General features: G+C 38.2%; 1 protein-coding gene across 5 annotated transcripts in view; it reads right to left on the bottom strand.

The window, feature by feature from the left end:
- The window catches only part of ROBO2 (roundabout guidance receptor 2), a 523934-nt gene that overhangs the window by 466370 nt on the left and 39139 nt on the right, over nucleotides 1–18425 (bottom strand). For all 5 annotated transcript variants that reach the window (XM_063126764.1, XM_063126765.1, XM_063126760.1 and 2 more), the window contains exon 2: nucleotides 8822–9148. In XM_063126764.1, the coding sequence (XP_062982834.1) occupies nucleotides 8822–9148 (327 nt within the window). The remainder of the gene's footprint in view (nucleotides 1–8821; nucleotides 9149–18425) is intronic.

The following is an 18425-nucleotide window of genomic DNA, read 5'->3' as shown; positions in this document are numbered from 1 at the left end:
ACAATGCATTGTGCAATCAGTGGTGCATTGCACTTGGGCAACTGGTTGTGTTAGCACTTGTGCAACTACTTACACAACTGGTTGTTTAAATGTAATGGACAACCACTTGCACGATTGAAAGATTCAGTGGCTTTCTGCTAGCACTATTTGAGTCTACAGAATGACACCATCGTACACTGCCCATTGAGCCTTGGCTGTTTGTAGGTGTTTTTTCAATTAGATATATAAAGCTGTTTACAACCACCCAGCTGGTATCCAGTACAGTCCAGTGTGAGAAAAACAAGTAACTTATATTATATTTTATTCATAAAAAACATCATGATTTTATGTACATTTATCAGCACTCACAGGATATTTAGTGTATAAAGTAGTATGTCTTACAATCTAATCTTTATACTGTTATGAATTAGATGGATATGAAACAGGATTAGACATATTTGTGCGAAAAGATCTGGCTCATGTTTTAAAGTGATACTGTTGCTAAATTCAGTCAAGTGCTATAATCTCTTACTCTCACAGATAAAACATCAATTTATTTTTGGTTTTAAAGCAAACAGGATCATTATGTTTGGACAGTGGTCCAGAGCTTGCTATTTCAGCAATCTGTGACCTATAAATAATGCAAGAGCATTTTCCTTCTCTGAATGGATTCAGTGCAAGCAGGGACTCAGGAAGATGATGGCTAAAATTCGGCCTTCAGCTATCAAATTCCATTTCTATTCTGGTTCTCTGATTGAAACAGAATTAGAACGTGTTCATTCTTTTATATCAGCATCAATCCCCTTTTCTCTGGAAAAATGCTAACTTTTATTCACTGGTACATGGTGAATAATTGATTTTAATATATACCCCCCAAAATAATCATAGTGAAGCCCAGCTAATAAGTGACTTATGTTTTGTTTCAGAAGAAAGAGTAGGGGGAAATGATCAGTTTCTTCATGACTTTTGACCTTTGAACCACAACCTTCTTGCCACTAAAGCATTCAACACCTCATTTAATCTCTCCTCACTATACCGGCACAGCACTGAAAACCAAAAGGGGAAAAAATAATCTGGGGACTTCATCAATTTTTCATGAATTTTCATTTAGGCCAGAGCCCCCTCTTACAGTGGTCGATAGATCAAGCTGCTGTCTCATATTTAACACCTGGGGCTACAGCTGCTATCTTTGGTGCTGCAACCAACTCTGGCTGGATCAGAGGCAGTCTCAACCAGTGCTTGGGCCTGTGTGCTTTCTCTGTTCTTTCCAAGCGGAAACCTGGTACTTGAAACTTAAATCCTATCTATGTGCCTTCTTCAAGATGAGCCTCATGCTCATTTCCATTGGATTTCAGCAAACAGAGGGGCAGGTACATCAATTCATGCTTGATAAAAGGTCCTAACTCCATTAAGATGTTTCCAGATATGAATGCTATAATTCCTATAAACCATTTTTAAATAAAAATAACAGTAATTTTAAATAAAACAACAGTAAAATGCAACGAAAACCATCTCTAAGTAGGAATTGTAAAACTTTAAAAGAACATACGATTCTCATAAGAATATTTGATCTATCGCTGAAAATTTAATTATTTCACAGTTCTGAGCACTTCATAACCTATTTAGAAGTGTGAAGATGACTTTAAAAAGATATGTGAAATGTTTTTGACAAAACATTTTGAAAAAGGAAAATAAGCATCACTAATTAAAAGTAATAAAGGGAAAGAAGGTAATTTATGACTTGTGGAGCCCCATGCTAACTGCCAACCCATACTACTTACCTCTGTATGAAGTTAAACATCTGTAAGACTATTGTTGTAGCATGTGGGAGCAGAGAAACTTTGAATATGGATTGGCCTTATGTTTCCTGTCCCTCAAATACTGTATGTTTTTTTAAAAAATGTTTGCTCTAAAAATTTGCATCCAGACCTTCAAGTAATCCAACTATTATTTTTGCTACACAATCCAACTTAATGGAAATAAATTAATCTGAAATCAATGACATACACTCCCATTTAGTCCAACACTGCTTGTTATAGTAGAACATTACTTGACGTGGTTCAATTTCTTTCTCTTCAGATTTTCTTCAAGTAAATATGCTTAGAACTCACATTCTTTGAACACATCTAAGAGAGAGATTTGGCAGATACAACTTTCAGACTTTTGTGACATCAAGATAGTTCAGCCTATAGCTATGAAGGTATCTTGCAAACTCAAAGGAAAGTGCCACTCTATGTTTACCAAATGTTTTTTTCTTCTATATTTTTTATAGATGCAGCTTCATTTGAAACAATAACAAAATCTGCCATTCCCATCCCAACACAGGTGAAACTTGTATTTTTTACTTGGCCAGTCTACTCAAGGTGAGCAACTTTCATGAATTGAAAGTCACAAATTGTGGTTCGGGGATCATTAAGAAGGTCAATTTTAAATGACTTTGTTGTTCAGATATTACACTCTTCCATGAAAAGTCTACTTACTTGAGCAACTATTTGCTAAAATCGTTTAAATTTTGTGCAGGTAGGATGTAGTCGGAATTCAGTTATAAACTGTTTAAACAAATATCCATGCAACCACAGTGGGTTGATAACTGTCTTAGAAGAATCTACATCCCAGTTCCTATTTGAAAGTGTAATATGAAGTATAGAAAGTTGGCAATTTCTATACAGAACCCTTCTCCCGTTTTGCACACCATGTTCTTCAGTTTTACAGATAAAAACTAGAAGTATCTGACATTTCTGAAAAGCAGCAGTTCAAATGTGGTCACAATACATCTGTATTAGGAAACAATCAATGCTATCTTTGCCTGCAAATCACAAAAGGTCCTCTCCTAAATTCGCTGGACAGGGTTGGTCCAGCGAATTTATACAGAGAGAGAATTTTTCAACAGCAACTTCAAGATTGATAACTGGTGGAACATGTCTCAGAGCCAAATTACACGTGATGGCGTCTGTTGTAGCTGAGACTGATCTTTTGTTTTAGCCAATTGTAAGAGATCATGTGAGTTGTAAGCCTCAGTTGCATGTGGCTCCAATTCAGAATGAGACCACCTTGCTCTCAGAGAGAAGGATCAAACCTCCCACCTCCTACCATTCACTTCCTGAAATTATGCACCATGGGGGTGTGGTTAAAAAACAAATAAAAAATTGAGATGTTTTAATTTTGTTAAGTCCACTCCCTCCCCCTCCACTATGGGGGGAATTAACAGAAGTAGAAGAAAAACCTTTCACTTTCCAATGAAGGTTTTGAAGGCTTTAAAAAAAAGTCAAGGGGAAGGAGGGTGTAATTTCAAAATCTTCCCACCTGGAGTGCCATGGTCCTGATCCAAATTGGGGCCACGTGAGCTTGCTCTGAAGTAAATACATTTGGTTACTACTTTGAGTAAGTGCATGCAGCCCCAATTTGGATCATGACCATGGTGTTCTGGGAGAACGGATTTCACCTTTTGCTCCTTCTCCATTTTCATGCCAAAATTCCCCCCACCGCCCCAGAGGCTTAAAGAAAGAGAGAGAGAAAGCCTCTAATGAAAGCTTTACTTTCTTTCTTTCTTTCTTTCTTTCTTTACCTCCCCTTCTGCCCCCGTGTGGGGGCAAGGGGATTTCTGAACCAAAATGTGATAGAGAGAGGAGAAGGTATAACACACAACCCTCCAAGATGAGCATGGTTCCAATCAAATTCGGGCCAGCAAAACTTACATGAGTGTAAATAAAACTATTCCGTACTTGGTCCAGATGAGCTGTGCTTCTCTCATTCGCACCCTGCAGAAAGGTCTGGATGTTGCTGCTCCCTCTCAGTCATGTTCCCCACCACCACCAAACAACACTGATAAGTGATTGGCTCCCCTGACACACTGCCTGATAAAGGAGTGAGAGATATCCAGGGTGGCTCTTCTGTTTATTCCCTTGCTCCTAGAGAGGGACTGCTCTGGATCGATTCTGGCTTATGAAGAAGCGATCAACAGGTCGCCCCTGGCCCAAAGTCATTCCTTCCATCTGCACATGCACTCACTATAAAAACAATAACATAGGCACAGTATTTGCTGGAGAAACTCACACATGCTCAGAACGTCTCCCCTAGCCAGCAACAGAATCTCCATGGAAAAGAAAGAGGAAGTCAGTGCACTGCTCTGCCGTGACTTGTTGTAAAGGTCTGTTGCTGGTGGGGGAGGTGTAGAAGGGAGGTGGGAAGTAGTAGGCAGTTCACTGATGCTTTCCAGCCCCTACAGGCCCTTTCTATATAAAATTAACCTAAAAATAAGCCCAAAACCTCAGATGAATGATAAAATGTCCAACTAGAAAGAAAACATATGTGAAGACGTACAATAAATAAGTGTGAATTCTGTGTAGATTCATGGAGGATAAAGCTATCAGTGGTACTAGTCATGTTGGCTATATATTGTGTTATCAAAGACAGTATGTTTCTTTATACCAATTTCTGGAGAACATAAGCAGGAGGATACTATTGCACTAATGTCCTGCTTATGGATATCAAGCATTGTACTGGACAGATAGGCCTGATCCAGCACTGCTCATATGTTTACATCACATGATGTGCTGCAGACATTCTGCTACCCAGTTTCCAGCTCACTTCCAGCCATTTCAGAAGCATCATGTGAAACCAAAAAGGTACCATTAGTTGAGCTGAAACATGGCAGAGAATCCTGGGTACCCTTACCTCCATTAAATTTGAGAGCGGTATGCTTCCTCCAGCAACCCAAAATTCATTGTATGTTTCCTATTTGAGTTGGATGCACATGTGCCTTGTGCAACTGGAAAGACACTTCTGCTCACACAAGGTGTACCTGATTGCTGTCCAGAACTGTGCGGGGTAAGTTATTCCTCAACAGTTAGGTGCAGCTTTTCACAGGACGTGCAGGTTGCTGCAGTGAGGAACAGGAGAGCATTGGAAAGCCCCATTGCAATCTTTGAACCCAAGCCAATATTAGTGATAGCCCTTTGTTAGTCTTATTTTATGCAAGAAAGATCAGTTGGAAACTCAGTATCATCAATCTTGATAGAGCATCTAACATAAACATACTCTTGTATAGGTGTAAAGGAAAGACAAAGAGCCTCTTAATTTAAAAGCTTAGAGATCTTCCCTTTAAGACCCAAGGAGTTTAACTGAAAAAATTCAAGCTACAAAACTTCAAAGTTATAAGAACAGTAAAATAATCTACTGGTAGGTACATGATGCCATTCAAAAACTCTCTATAGTTTCAGTATTGGATTTCATGTTCTCTGATCTTTCTTTTTAAAAAGCTGTCTACAGTGAAATCCCGTTTTATTTTTTTCCCCCAAGGACCTTTTTTTTTTAATCTGACTTTCAGTTCATGCATGACCTACCACCAGCTGCAGTGGTTAAAAACTTAACTCGGGAGATTGCACATATTGTAACTAGAGACTGAGAGTAGCCACTGGAGAAGAGATGAGTGATATTAAATATTATAAAGTACACTTTTATTTTATTTTTAAAAAGCCAGTTGTTCTGGTATGACTCAAGATACCGATCTGCATCTCGGTTGTATTTTTTCTTAGATAGTAGAACACGCTATAGGCAAGCTAGATCAAAAAGCTAAATAGTTCAGAGTCTATTAACACATGCATTAACCGTAAAGACTATTTTAACTCCTTAAGAACATTGTGATTAAATATTAAAATAGCAATTATCTTCTTCAGAGATGTATTTTACTACATAAATCTGTAAGTATCCTTTTACCAAACTTCTGTCAATATGGACTTCTTTCAGCCCAAATTAAATAGATTGGAGCAAAATCAAGGTATTAATTATAACTGGGCATTAGTTGAAACTTATCTGAAGCATATGTGAAAAAGAAAACCTAAGCATCTATGGAATTCTGAAGATCTAGTGCACATGAAACATTTCTCTTCGTGCAGAGACATTTCCTTGATCTATGTTGCACTCTATTGTACAAAGTTTGCTGCATGTATACTAATGTTGTGGAGATCACTTAAAGCAACCTCAGTGAAATAACTACAGTTCTGCAAAACCTACCCTTTATTCCATGAATTTCCCCACTTTTATGCCCTATAGTCAATGTCACATCACAGAAATACTGTGGGGTGTCCCTGCTTTTAGGAAATTAATTAAACTAGGGTGACCATATTTTAGAAACCAAAAAGGAGGACAACATAGTCAGCCTCCAAGGGGGTGTGTCCAGCACCAAGGGGGCGTGCCCACCCGAACATAGCCTTGGTCACATATCTGATTTTACAGCACACATTTAAGACAAAACTGTTCTATATAACATCTTAATGTTAAAATCACTGAAATAAAGAACAAGTGAGAGATTCAATGTACAGTATCTGAAATTAACTTCATTCACTCCTACTTTTGTAGGTTTTGCTGTACTTTGAAGCTTTTGCTATACTCTGTGTGTTACATTCTCCCCTTCCCTCAAATATCTTTTCTGACTGTATCCTCACTCATTGCAAGCTGCTGCTGTTGTTAACAGGGTTTGCTACTGGCCGGCCGGATGGCTGTTTTTTTTTAAATTTCAACTTTTTAAAAAAGTTTGTGTATAATTGTCACAATTTTCTCTACTCTAACATTAGGGTGGGTGTCGTGGCAGTGAACACTACCTTGCCCATTCACACTTCTCACTTATATACATTAGCTTCTCAAGGCTTGTGTGTTGGCACCACTTCGCACATCCAGGCTTTGAACTCCTGTCTACTTCCTGCACAAACATGTGACTCTGAGACCCTCTTCCTAATGCCCTGCATTTCATGCCAGCACCATGGGGCTAAATTACAATAGATGTCTCTGGGTTGTCTGTGCAGCCTCTGTTGTCTCTCACTTTAAGTCATTGCAGACAAACCAAACCAAAGCCTCCAGCCTCAAACAATCTCTCTCTCTTCCCCCCCCCCAAAGTCTCCCAATGGTCCAGGTAGGCTGCACACTTGTGGCTTGGGATATTGCTTATTGCAGGTTATTGCTTGGTCATGTCTGCTGACTCTTACATCATCATCATCATCATCATCATAATTATATCCCACTTTTTACCCAATACTTTAAAAAACCTCTGCTACCAGCCGCCTCCACCTCCTCTCCTCCTGCACAACTTTGATGCACTCTTAAAACTCTTATCTTTAAAAATGACGATTTTAAAAATAACAATTTTAAAACCTCAATTTTTAAAAAAAAAAATCAAAAAAAAACAATGGATGAATGGATCTGTTTCAAATTTGGTATGACTAAAGCACTACCTAAGAGCTACCATTGTGCCAAGTTTCAGGTCTTTATCTTTTAAAATGATGGAGTTATAAGCATTTTTGTTAATTCCCATTAGAGCTGCTCTTTGGCTGGGGAAGACTGGAAAAATCTGGATTTCCCCTCCCCCTCCCGGATTTGTCACCCCAAACCCAGGCAAATCCAGGCAAATCCGGTCATATGGTCAACCTAATTAAACATTCATATGTGGGTACTCAGATGTGCTTCTCCATTCTTAGATCCCAGCTAAGAAGGCACAAACAGACAACTAAGTAAACTAGAACGAATATAACAGGAGATGAATTTGAACTAATTGTCCACACTAACACAACTACAACATCTGCTTCAGAAATCAAACCTGCCACATAACTGTGGCATTCCTACTAGCAACCATTTATATAGCCCAGAATTAATTGTAGTGTTTGTTTTTGTACTTCTATGCCACCATATAGCCCAATAATGGGCCCTCAGGCCAGCTTACAAAATACCAAAGAAAATGAACTCCATAATTAAAAAAAAAAGAAAACTAAATTTACAATTATTTAAAATAACTTTAGCATTAAAGAAAGTGACATATCTTTAGGGAAAGCTTAACTTCAAGTCTAATGTATGTCTTCATATGTTTCATTTTTACACTACATATTTAAGAAAATTTATCTGAATTCACAAATTTGTACTTATTAAGTAGAGCTAAAATGTGATCAGATGTAGTTCCTATCTGAAACAAAAAGTTAATCCAGTTAACTTTTGAAGTGGTTCTTTATGTCCTGTATTTTCAGTTTTACACTAACAAAACAACAACAAAAAACCCATCAATCCTGACATGGGCCCTATTTCCATACATTCCATTTAAACATTTATTAAAATGCTAAGGCAGTGCTACTCCACCATGGAGTTTTAAAACCACCATTGAGAAACGTGTTGTCTGAACTGAGCCTGTGTGTTACTTATATTTTACAACCTACAATACACAAATAGAATCATTGTATCTTGATTTGCCCTCCTGAAGCTGCTATCCCACAATGCAAAAAGTGGTTATCAAAACATCTGTGATACCTTCAGTGTCAATTTTTAAAGAGCCATTTCTTATGTTTTGTCATATGCCACTCCCAAAATGAATTCCATTCATGTGTAAACACTGTGAAGTTTCTGAGCCTTACAACACTACATGAGCAACCTAGAATCTGACTACTCTTGTAGAAGTAATATATCTCTTGATAAAAAGAGATAAATAGACAAGTGTCTGTATGTTGAATGATAGATATCTTTAACATTAGCTTCAGCGAAACTAACTTTAACTATATTTTCAAAAAGAAATTATATCTGAAGGAAAGATTAGACTGCTTCTATGCTTGTGCCAATCATGATTACATGCAACACAAAATAAGCATCTCAGTTCAAATCATACATTATGCACAATCACCGCTCTGAATAGACATGCATAAAGAGACAGAGGATGACAATCACACTTTCCTTTAAGCATTCCCATGTCTTTCATATGTAACAACAAGTTAATAGATAAAGTTGGGAATGCTTAATAAGAAGTGAATGTATCTCTTTTGAGAATCAAAACAACTGCAAGATTTTTCAAGGTAGTATGTGGGTTACTTACATGCTACTTCTAGAGATGCATTACGACTCACAGCTTCGCCCAGATAGTTCCTTGCAACACACACATAACTTCCTTCATCTGGTTTACTCCTGCGTCCATGTACAATTCGTAAGAAAAATAAAGATCCGCTAGGAAGCAGCATGCGGTGTGACCGGGGATCATCTTTGTCAGTTTCCACACGCTCTCCATCTTTGTACCACTCAATGGTAGGAGTTGGCCTTCCTTCAGCCTTACAGTTCAAAGTTGTTGGCTCTCCTTTAGAAACAATTACATCTGATGGATGTTCTACGATTCGAGGTGGAAAGTCTTCCTGACGAAGACGAGATCCTAGTGAAAAAGTGCAAAGACATAATCAGCAAATTACTTTTAAAACTTAATAGTTTTCATATCTAAAGCAAACATTTGACAGAAATAAAATGGATTCTCCTAAGAATAGTTTAGGCTACAGTCCCATACACACATTCCTGGAAGTAACTTCCATTAAAATTCACTGGGTCTGACTTCTAAACAGACATGTATTGGATTGCACTGTTTTTTTCCAAGTCTAAAATGCCATATTTATACAATCATACACATATTCCTTCATCATTCAAAACCAGTCAGGTAGCTGTTTGCAGGTATAATGGTTTAAAAATGACACTGAAAATTAATTCAAAATAGTGCTGAGCCAAAAATGCCGTTCCCCATTCACACGCACATACACACACTTTTTGCCAGGGCCATTCATCTCCTGTGAAATTGGGGTGGTAGTGGGCATTCTTGGAAACATCCAGAAAGGTTGGGAGAAATTTTCATAAGGGCAGTGGGAAGGGTGGTGGAAGCATGTGTTGTTTCTTCCCATGGTATTTACAGGCAGCAGAAGGTTGAAGTACTTTCAAGTGTAAATAAGAAGGGTTGCTACTGCTTCTAGTGAACATAGAACTGCAATGAACAGCAGCAGCCCAGCCATGTTCCTAATTGAGAATGGCCCAATGATATGGCACTAAATCATGACATAAAATTATTCACAGGCACATTCTTTGTTATTAAAAAAAAAGGCCAGCACTAGTTCAAAACAATATGTTCATGTATACACTAGATTACAGGGGATAATAAGCACAAAGTAACCATCAATGGAAGCTTTGACTGTTGATTATATAAGCCACAAATATTTTCAATATTTGCAGGAAACCTTATTCGTAGGCCTGATCTACACCAAGCAGGATATTGCACTATTAAAGCAGTATATAAACGGCAGGAGCCACACTACTGCTTTATAGAGGTATTAAAGTGCACTGACAACTGTTGGGGTCCATTGTCACACACCATTTACCACTTTCATTCCGCTATTTTCTGCTTGGTGTGGCTCCTGCATTTATATTCCACTTTCATATCACTTTCGTAGTGGAATATCCTGCTTGGTGTAGATTAGGCCCTAGACTCTTGCCTCCTCTTCAGAATATGCTTCTTTCTACAAGACAAGAATTTTTACACACCCCAATTTTGCATACACTATCCAAACAAAACATGCAATTGCATGATTTACAGTGCAATCCTGCTTACTTGGATGCAAGTCCCACCAAACTCAATGGGATGGTAGGTGCGTTTAGGATAGCTGCCTTTAAGTTGAATATCAGAGGATCTAGAAGAACAATATTTGTACTACTAGCAGCAGTATTTTTATCACTAACATCAAGGCTGCAGTAAAACTGCATCTGAAGCCTACTGATGTTTCAATTCTTGTGCCAAATTCTACGCATATCTTCTCTTCATACAATTAGAATCCCAACAACAGCTAAGTACTACTATCCCTTTTCACACATCTTCCTGGTTTCTTCAAATCACCAGCGAACTGTACTTTGAGAAAACCACAATCCTGTTCTTTGGAGTTTCCCTGCCAAACAACACATTTCTCAATGGTGGTGTAAAAACTCCTCAGTGGAATTCTAAAACCACCACTGAGAAACATGTTGTCTGAACTGAGCCACCATGTTTAATGTGGCCACCAAATTCATACTGATTCAACTACAGCTATCAATGTTCAGACACTTCTATACTTGATAGGAATAATAATAAAAATGGATTTCCTCATATGTTGAATGAGAATCATGACACTCTTGATTATAACCTTGTATTTTTAACAAGACAGCAGCCAGGATTTCTATATTCAAAAGCTTTCTCTCTATCCTGTTGTCAACAGGCTCTATTATGTTTGCCCAAATTGCAAATACCTAATTTGAAACTTTCTTTTCTTGTTCTTAATCTTGAACAAAATTATTGTGCAAAAGATCTTAGATTTCTTTCCTTGCCAGATTATTTCCCTATTTATTTAAGCATTATACAGTAGACAACCCCTTACTGGAAAAACAATGTATGTCTATCCAAACTTCTTCCACATATTTTCCCCTTAGCTATAATAACCTAACCCAGATGATTCTTTTACCTGATGTTTGTATTGTTTGGTCTGAAGACCATATTGGATGCAAGTTCATTATTTCTGTAGAATATGATACCTGTTAACATAAAAAGCAATAGTCCCTAGATCTTGAGACCTGACTTGACAAGAACAACTCTCCTGGTCTTCATCCTGTTTTAAGTTTTTCTCCTTGTTGTACATGATTCCAGTACAGCTTGCTAGATGCCTTGTACTAACAAATCAGAAATCCCAGAACTCTTGTCTGACCTGAGTGTTCAATTAACTGAATCAGAAGGCATAAAAAATTACAAATCCTATGCATCCAGGTTAGTTAAGGATGAGACATTTAAGGCCTCTCCTGTCTCTATCGAACATTAGCTCTTGCAGTCAACTCAGAATTGTTTCTCTTGCAGTCAATTCAGAATTGACCCAAGGGGAGGTTTCTATCACTAGTAAAAATGAGATAATTACTCCACCAGAACAATTCTGTGATTTCCATGACAGGTATTTGTTAGGTATAAGAATAGTTCCACTTACAGGAAAAATATATTTAATTGAAACATTTAGCTCGTGCTATTACCATGGAGATTTTTCAGTACATTTTTGTCAAACTAATGCCAGCTCAAAGGTTTCGTATACTGCATAGCACCCAGTAACATCTAGATTTAAGTTTCAAATTTATTTACAGTCATATTTATTTACAGCAATATGACATGATGTGCATGTGCTTAAATGGTCAAGGTATCCAAGGCCAAGTAAAAAAGATAAAATTAAATGAGAAACAGTCTTCCTACACCTACTCCCATTCTTTCTACCTCACCTGGGAGAATGACAGCAAGCAAAATGCCTCCTTATAAAAGGCTAGAAAGCCTTGTTGAAGTGCAGGTAAATCCTTACCCCAAAGTGTTTTGGACTATTACACAAGATGGAAGACCATGTGGGTCCTATCATAGGTATGGTCCAACACAGCAATACATAAAGGACATTAATCTACTATAACTGAGAAATATTAGGTTGCTAGTGTTGGACACAGTCCAAATAACTTAAAATATTTCTAACATTATTCAGAAAACTAAGAACCACATTTTTTATTGATATTTGAATTATGTCTTGTCCAGATCTACTTCCTGACTCTGGCTTACCATAACCTGTACATTTATTGTAAGGTACATTTAATGTGATATGAATTCCTAACTTTTGCTAACCTACTCTCCATCGAGATTCGTATTTGAAAGGATTGAAAATTGTGGCACTCTTCTTATCACACTTTTGCAGGATATTAAAACAAAAACAAAAAACCAACACCCTCACACATTTGCTGTACAAGCAAGAAGCTGCACCTCCACATGAAAGTAACAAGATTTCACATGTAAAGACAACAAGAAATTGAGATAATGCTTTAACACTTCATTTATAACTTACTCTTACAGAATGGACTGTGAACTGTTCTCACTCAGTTTTATAAATGAAGTAAAACAGCAACATTATCTTGTGTTAGCTAAATAAAATCTGTCTCATCCTAGAACACCTGCACCTGAGATGCAACAACCTGCTCGAGCAGCTTGCCCAAGAATGGGATGTTAGAGACTGGGTAGAAACAATCCCATAAAGTAGAGAGCCAGAAGAATGGACAAGCTGCTCAATTAAAAAAAGAAAGAATCCAGCTTCTTCAAGCAGCCACCTGAAATATCAAAATCAGTTGGTTTTGTTGTTCAATGTTCTCCTTGAAGGGGCTGATTCTATTTGTGCTGGCCTGCCTGGAAGCTTCATCTCGGGCAAGACTGGAGGGAGAGCACTGAAAGCCAAACCCCATGTATTACCCATGAGGAAGGGGCTTGCAGTCTCCTTCCCTTAATTCTGACCCCCAACAGCTTTTTTTCTGCCCCCATGGGAACTAATCTCTTCATTCATTCCTATGGAATTATTTTTTTTGTAAATTGCTATAGAATATGATTGAAGGACAATAAAAAAAACCTGTAACATATGCATTTTGCATGTGAGAAACGCTTCTATCTCACTGTACACATATTGTTCAAACTTATTTCTGCAATTCTACAATTCATAAACTAAAACTAACATACAAAGTATAATCTTTTCCCTTTCCCTCCTCCCCACTCCCACGCCCCTATAAACACTGGAACTGGTAAGGGCCTGTCACCATGCCAACTCTTTCCTTCCTGTTCCAAAGAAACTTAAAGATATGTCTTTTCCTTCCATTTTGAATCCAAACGTAGCAGATGGTTTGCCTTCAGGGTGAAACTACTATGCTTTTCCTTCCAACAATAAAAACCACAGGCAACCGGAATAGACAGTTTTCAGTTGAAATCAACATCAATGTATCTTTCAGACTTGCATCTTTCACTATACTGATGATGTGTGAAAGTTGTTGTTGCTGTTTCACTACTACAGCAGAATATATTTAAAACTCTCTGATGACATAGGAAGTGTTAAAGATGGTCTTTCTTCTAACAATTATTGGTACTTTTTATTATCATTATTAAATTGTTTTTATATCACACTAGAAATTGTGCTCTTCAATAAGAATGAGTTAATGGGTTTTGAAACATTTAAAAGCTAGACAATTTTTAGGAAAATCTTAATGCTTGTCAGCACTCTCACACGTGCATACAAATGTAACAGCAACTCAGACGACAATGTTAGAATGTGGTGGGAAAGTATTAACTATAATATCATGCCATTTCACTTAGGGAATTCAACCCTATTATTGGAAATACGGTAAAGTAAGAACAAAGACCCAGTCCTATTATGCCCTTTTTAGCTTTCTTCATTTTGAAAGACAATATTTAATACGCCTCTTCCAATGAGATTTGCAGTTACCATCCTTTAAACAACCCCACATATTAACATATTAACCCCACAACATCCATCTGAGGTAGGTCAGGCTGAGAGTCATTGACTGGTCTAAGGTCACCCAGTGAGCTTTACGGCCAAGTGAGGAACCTGGCTCTTGGTAACAGACTTAAATGGACTTGGATGCAAACGATGCCTACTTTCTAAAAATAAATGTGTGATGGCATAAAAATAATTTCAATATATATAATAAAAAATTCCCACATCTCCATGTCAGGTTTGTGGCTGGCTGGCTTACACTAGGCCAAATTAATATAGATTAAGCCCTTTTTTGTGGCTTGTGACTGGAAAAATTCATGGCCGGTGAAATAGGTCTTAAATCGATTGCATAAATACGCCAACTTTTATGTCTTGTATGTTACAGTATCTGCATAACCTCCCTTTCTTGTTCCCAGCTTTCTTAGGTGCAGTTCACTGCTCCAGTCCAACCTGTAAGCCTCACATGACTGGCTAGAGCCTAATTTGAATGTCTGCAGTCCACTGCCCCATTTTGGGACTCTGAACATGCAGACACTGACTTCACTTCAAGTCAGTTTTTTTTCTCCTCCTCTCCATCTGCTTTTTGTAACATCTTTCCTGATGAAGAGATTTAGATAGCTCCTGCCTATCTCTCCTCTCTCATCTCACACTATCGCCCCGCTCGGGCTCTCCGCTCCTCTGATGCCATGCTTCTCGCCTGCCCAAGGACCTCCACTTCCCTTACTCGGCTTCGTCCTTTTTCTTCTGCTGCCCCTTACGCCTGGAACGCTCTTCCAGAACACTTGAGAACTACAAACTCAATCACTGCTTTTAAGACTCAGCTCAAAACTTTTCTTTTCCCTATAGCCTTCAAATATTGAGTTTGTTCTGACTTTACACTGTTGGTTTTGCCCTACCCTGTGCCTGTTTACACTTCCCTGTGCCTGTTTGCATTCTCCTTCCCTCTTTATTGTTTACTACAACTTATTAGATTGTAAGCCTATGCGGCAGGGTCTTGTTATTTACTGTGTTATCTGTACAGCACCATGTACATTGATGGTGCTATATAAATAAATAATAATAATAATAATAATAATACAAAATCTTGCAGTTTTGGTGATCTTTTGGCTAAAGGTATGACACAAATGTGGATTTTTTTGTGAACCGCCCAGAGAGCTCCGGCTATTGGGCGGTATAAAAATGTAATAAATAAATAAATAAATAAATACATTTTGGAATTATCATGATTACAATAACCACCATAAGCCCACCTAATTTTCTCTATCTCCTTTTAAGCCAGTGCATAGTACTTGCTTTTTAGGTACTTCATTGATGATGATGATGATGATGATGATGATGATGATGATGATAGCAATAATTTATTATTAAGGAGAAATATATACAAAAGAAAAGGCAAAACAGAAGGAGAGGCAGGGATTAATAGACAAAGAGTTGGAAGAGAGAGATCTTTTCAGTGAAATTACAGTTGCCGGGAGGGGCAAGTGTGTTGTTTCAAATGCAGCCTGTCTTGCTTAATGGGTTTAGTCAGGAAGCCCACCACATAAGAATGATTAACTGGATTAATCTCATCCCCCTGAGACTGGGATAAATTCCTGTGCGGTTAATTTTATGACAGGACAAAACGTGAGGAATGCAAAGTGCAGTAAAGGATCTCACAACATAATAGCATGTAGCATATGTACACTTTTTTTGCTATGTTGGTAACCAATAGGATTATTTTGCTACATATGGTTATGTCACCTGTTATGATATACATATGGCTTTTTTACACACATGAGAAATTTGGTTGTCATTTGGTTGCTGCGCACCTTAGAAGAAGAATCCATTATGTCTATCCACCTTTGTTATGTCCTTAAAAACTCTATGCTGCAAGGGTGGCCAACCTTTATACTCCTCTGCCTTTTATGCTCCTCTGGTGACCCCTTGGTTCTGCCCATGATGACCCCCTGGCTCCGCCTCTGACAGCGGCCCATCTTCTGCACCACCTGCACCACTATTCACCAGCCGCCACTGAGTGGCAGTTCAGCTGCGAAGAAAAGAACTGGAACAACAGACATCCTTCACATATCCAACTAAAATACACCAAATAATGGATAGATTTGAAGGAAGCAGCCCTAAGATTTCCTAAGGGAAGTGACCAATGAAATGCACTCAAACTATCAAAGGGACAATGCACTTATAGAACACAAATCTATTTAGCCATCCTCTGTTGAAGGCAAATGTGGAGTTCTGGAGGTATGGGATGACAACACAGAAGAAATCTAAGTGCCAGAAATTGCAAGTAGGCAAGGGGGACAAGGCAGGCAGACTGTGGAATATGTAGGAATGCTGCAGAGTGCAGGTACTAGAAGTTTCTAGATAGCTGTTACCCAGGCAAAAACCCAGGGCTGTTTTATGGTAAATACCTTAACCTGCAAGAGCCACTAAACCAAGGGTAGAAACCTAAGCCGCCGCCCCCTCCACTGCCCCAAGATGTTGCTGGACTCCACCTCCCATCATCACTGACTATTGGCCATCCTGGCTTGGGCTTATGGAAGCTGGAGTCCAACAAAATCCGGAGGGCCACCCCTGCTCTAAAAGAAGGTTAAAATATCTCGGATTTCTATGAATACTATACCGGCTATAGGGCGGTATATAAATGTAATAAATCAAATCAAATCAACTAACCATGTTGTGCAAACAGATTAAGAAAATGATGCTATATCCCTGTGCACACAATTGTGTTCCCACTAGTGATAGTCCATTGGCAGAATGTACAACTGATAGTCTGGCATAATCTACATCTGATATGACTATATTCAGATATATTACTTCTGATCAGACATTATTATCAGATATGGTACTGATCTGATTTGTATAACACTCATGCCTTAAAATGAAAGGTGGAAAGCACGCTTAAAAAAGGGGGGGGGAAATGAGGCAGATGTTTTACTAAGGTATTGTATTTTAAGTCTTCTGTATCCTATTGATTAAATCGTGGCTATATGATACCACAAGATTAAGAAGCTCTATGCCTCTGATTACTGTTTGCTAGGGAGCAGCAGCAAGTAGGGCTGTTATTTTCATGCTTTGGTTGCAAGCTTACCCAAAGTATCTAGTAGCTTTTGAGAGAAGCAAGATGCTGAACAAGATGGACCCTTGGTCTCATCCAATGTGACATTTCTTATGTTCTGATGATGATGAGCTAATATTGCCATCTTCCACATCGTGCCATGCCTAGGGGTAAGTGCTATATTTCTTTAAGAAATCTGGAACCACCACCTTTCCTCTCCTCTCTCATAGCCAAGCTGATTCTTGCTGCCCTCCTCCATGCCTGTTCAATATAAATGCAGTTATTTATCCTTTTGGCTTGTAATTCTCAATTCTCTAACATTCTTTTCTGCAGTCAGGATTAAATGGAATGCCCTTGGGTCTGATGACAGAGCACACACACCAAGTCACAGTGCCAACTCTTGGCACTTGTTTAGACAGTACTTACTGATTTTTCCTCAGCTCTCCTGCTTCATTGAGTTACAGTCAAGGTTGCCAGATACCAGGAATGTCATTTGCAATAACTTCAGTTTGAAGGCACTGGTGTAGGGTCTCACTGGAGTTTTTGATAAATCTTCAGGTTACAATTTCTATTTCACTAAGCACGTCAGATTTCTCTGAAGAATGACAACAATACCACTTACAAAATTTCTACTTTTTCTAAGATTAGTATTTTGTTTTACTGCTCACAGAGCACATTTGACATGTCTTCTTCTAGGTCAATATTTTGTCTACTTTTCTTTATTGGCTTAATTTTTTTCTGCTTCCATTAATGCCCAGCACACCACCATCTCAAGCATCAAGTGTATAGTGCTACAGCGTACAGCTATGACAAAGCTTCCTTTAAAAGCTTTTGCCTAGGGTGTGATTTATTTAATCCATTTTGTTCCACCGTGAGCAGCACTGCACAAGGGCACAGGAATGAAAGGTGACAGAATAGTGGAGCAGTCTTCGTGTTGTTTACCACCATGGCTGTAAATCTGTGAATGAGATCTAAAAGTAGTAGTACTAAAGTGAAAGGGATATGCTAGGGAAACAGATGGTACCATTTCAGGTCATCAACATTAATTGACTACTAATTTTCACTAAGCATGATGCAAGCTATTTACCTCCACCCACAAATAAAAATAAAAATATTTAAACCTTCCGCAATGCACATAAGTTGCATGCAACTGAAGTGAAAAGGATTGAGTGTAAATAATCAATGCCTGATCGCAGAGTGTTCTTTATATCAAAAAAGATTATAAGAGCTCTCAGAAAATATTTTATTGCGCTTTAAAGATAAGACAGTACTTTCAATCTATAAATAATTTTAATGCAACAATCTGG

The sequence above is a fragment of the Elgaria multicarinata genome, chromosome 5 (genome assembly GCF_023053635.1).
Source record: "Elgaria multicarinata webbii isolate HBS135686 ecotype San Diego chromosome 5, rElgMul1.1.pri, whole genome shotgun sequence".
Taxonomy (NCBI): Eukaryota; Metazoa; Chordata; class Lepidosauria; order Squamata; family Anguidae; genus Elgaria; species Elgaria multicarinata.
Note: the sequence above shows the minus strand (reverse complement) of the source record. Positions and strands in the feature narration are given on the sequence as shown.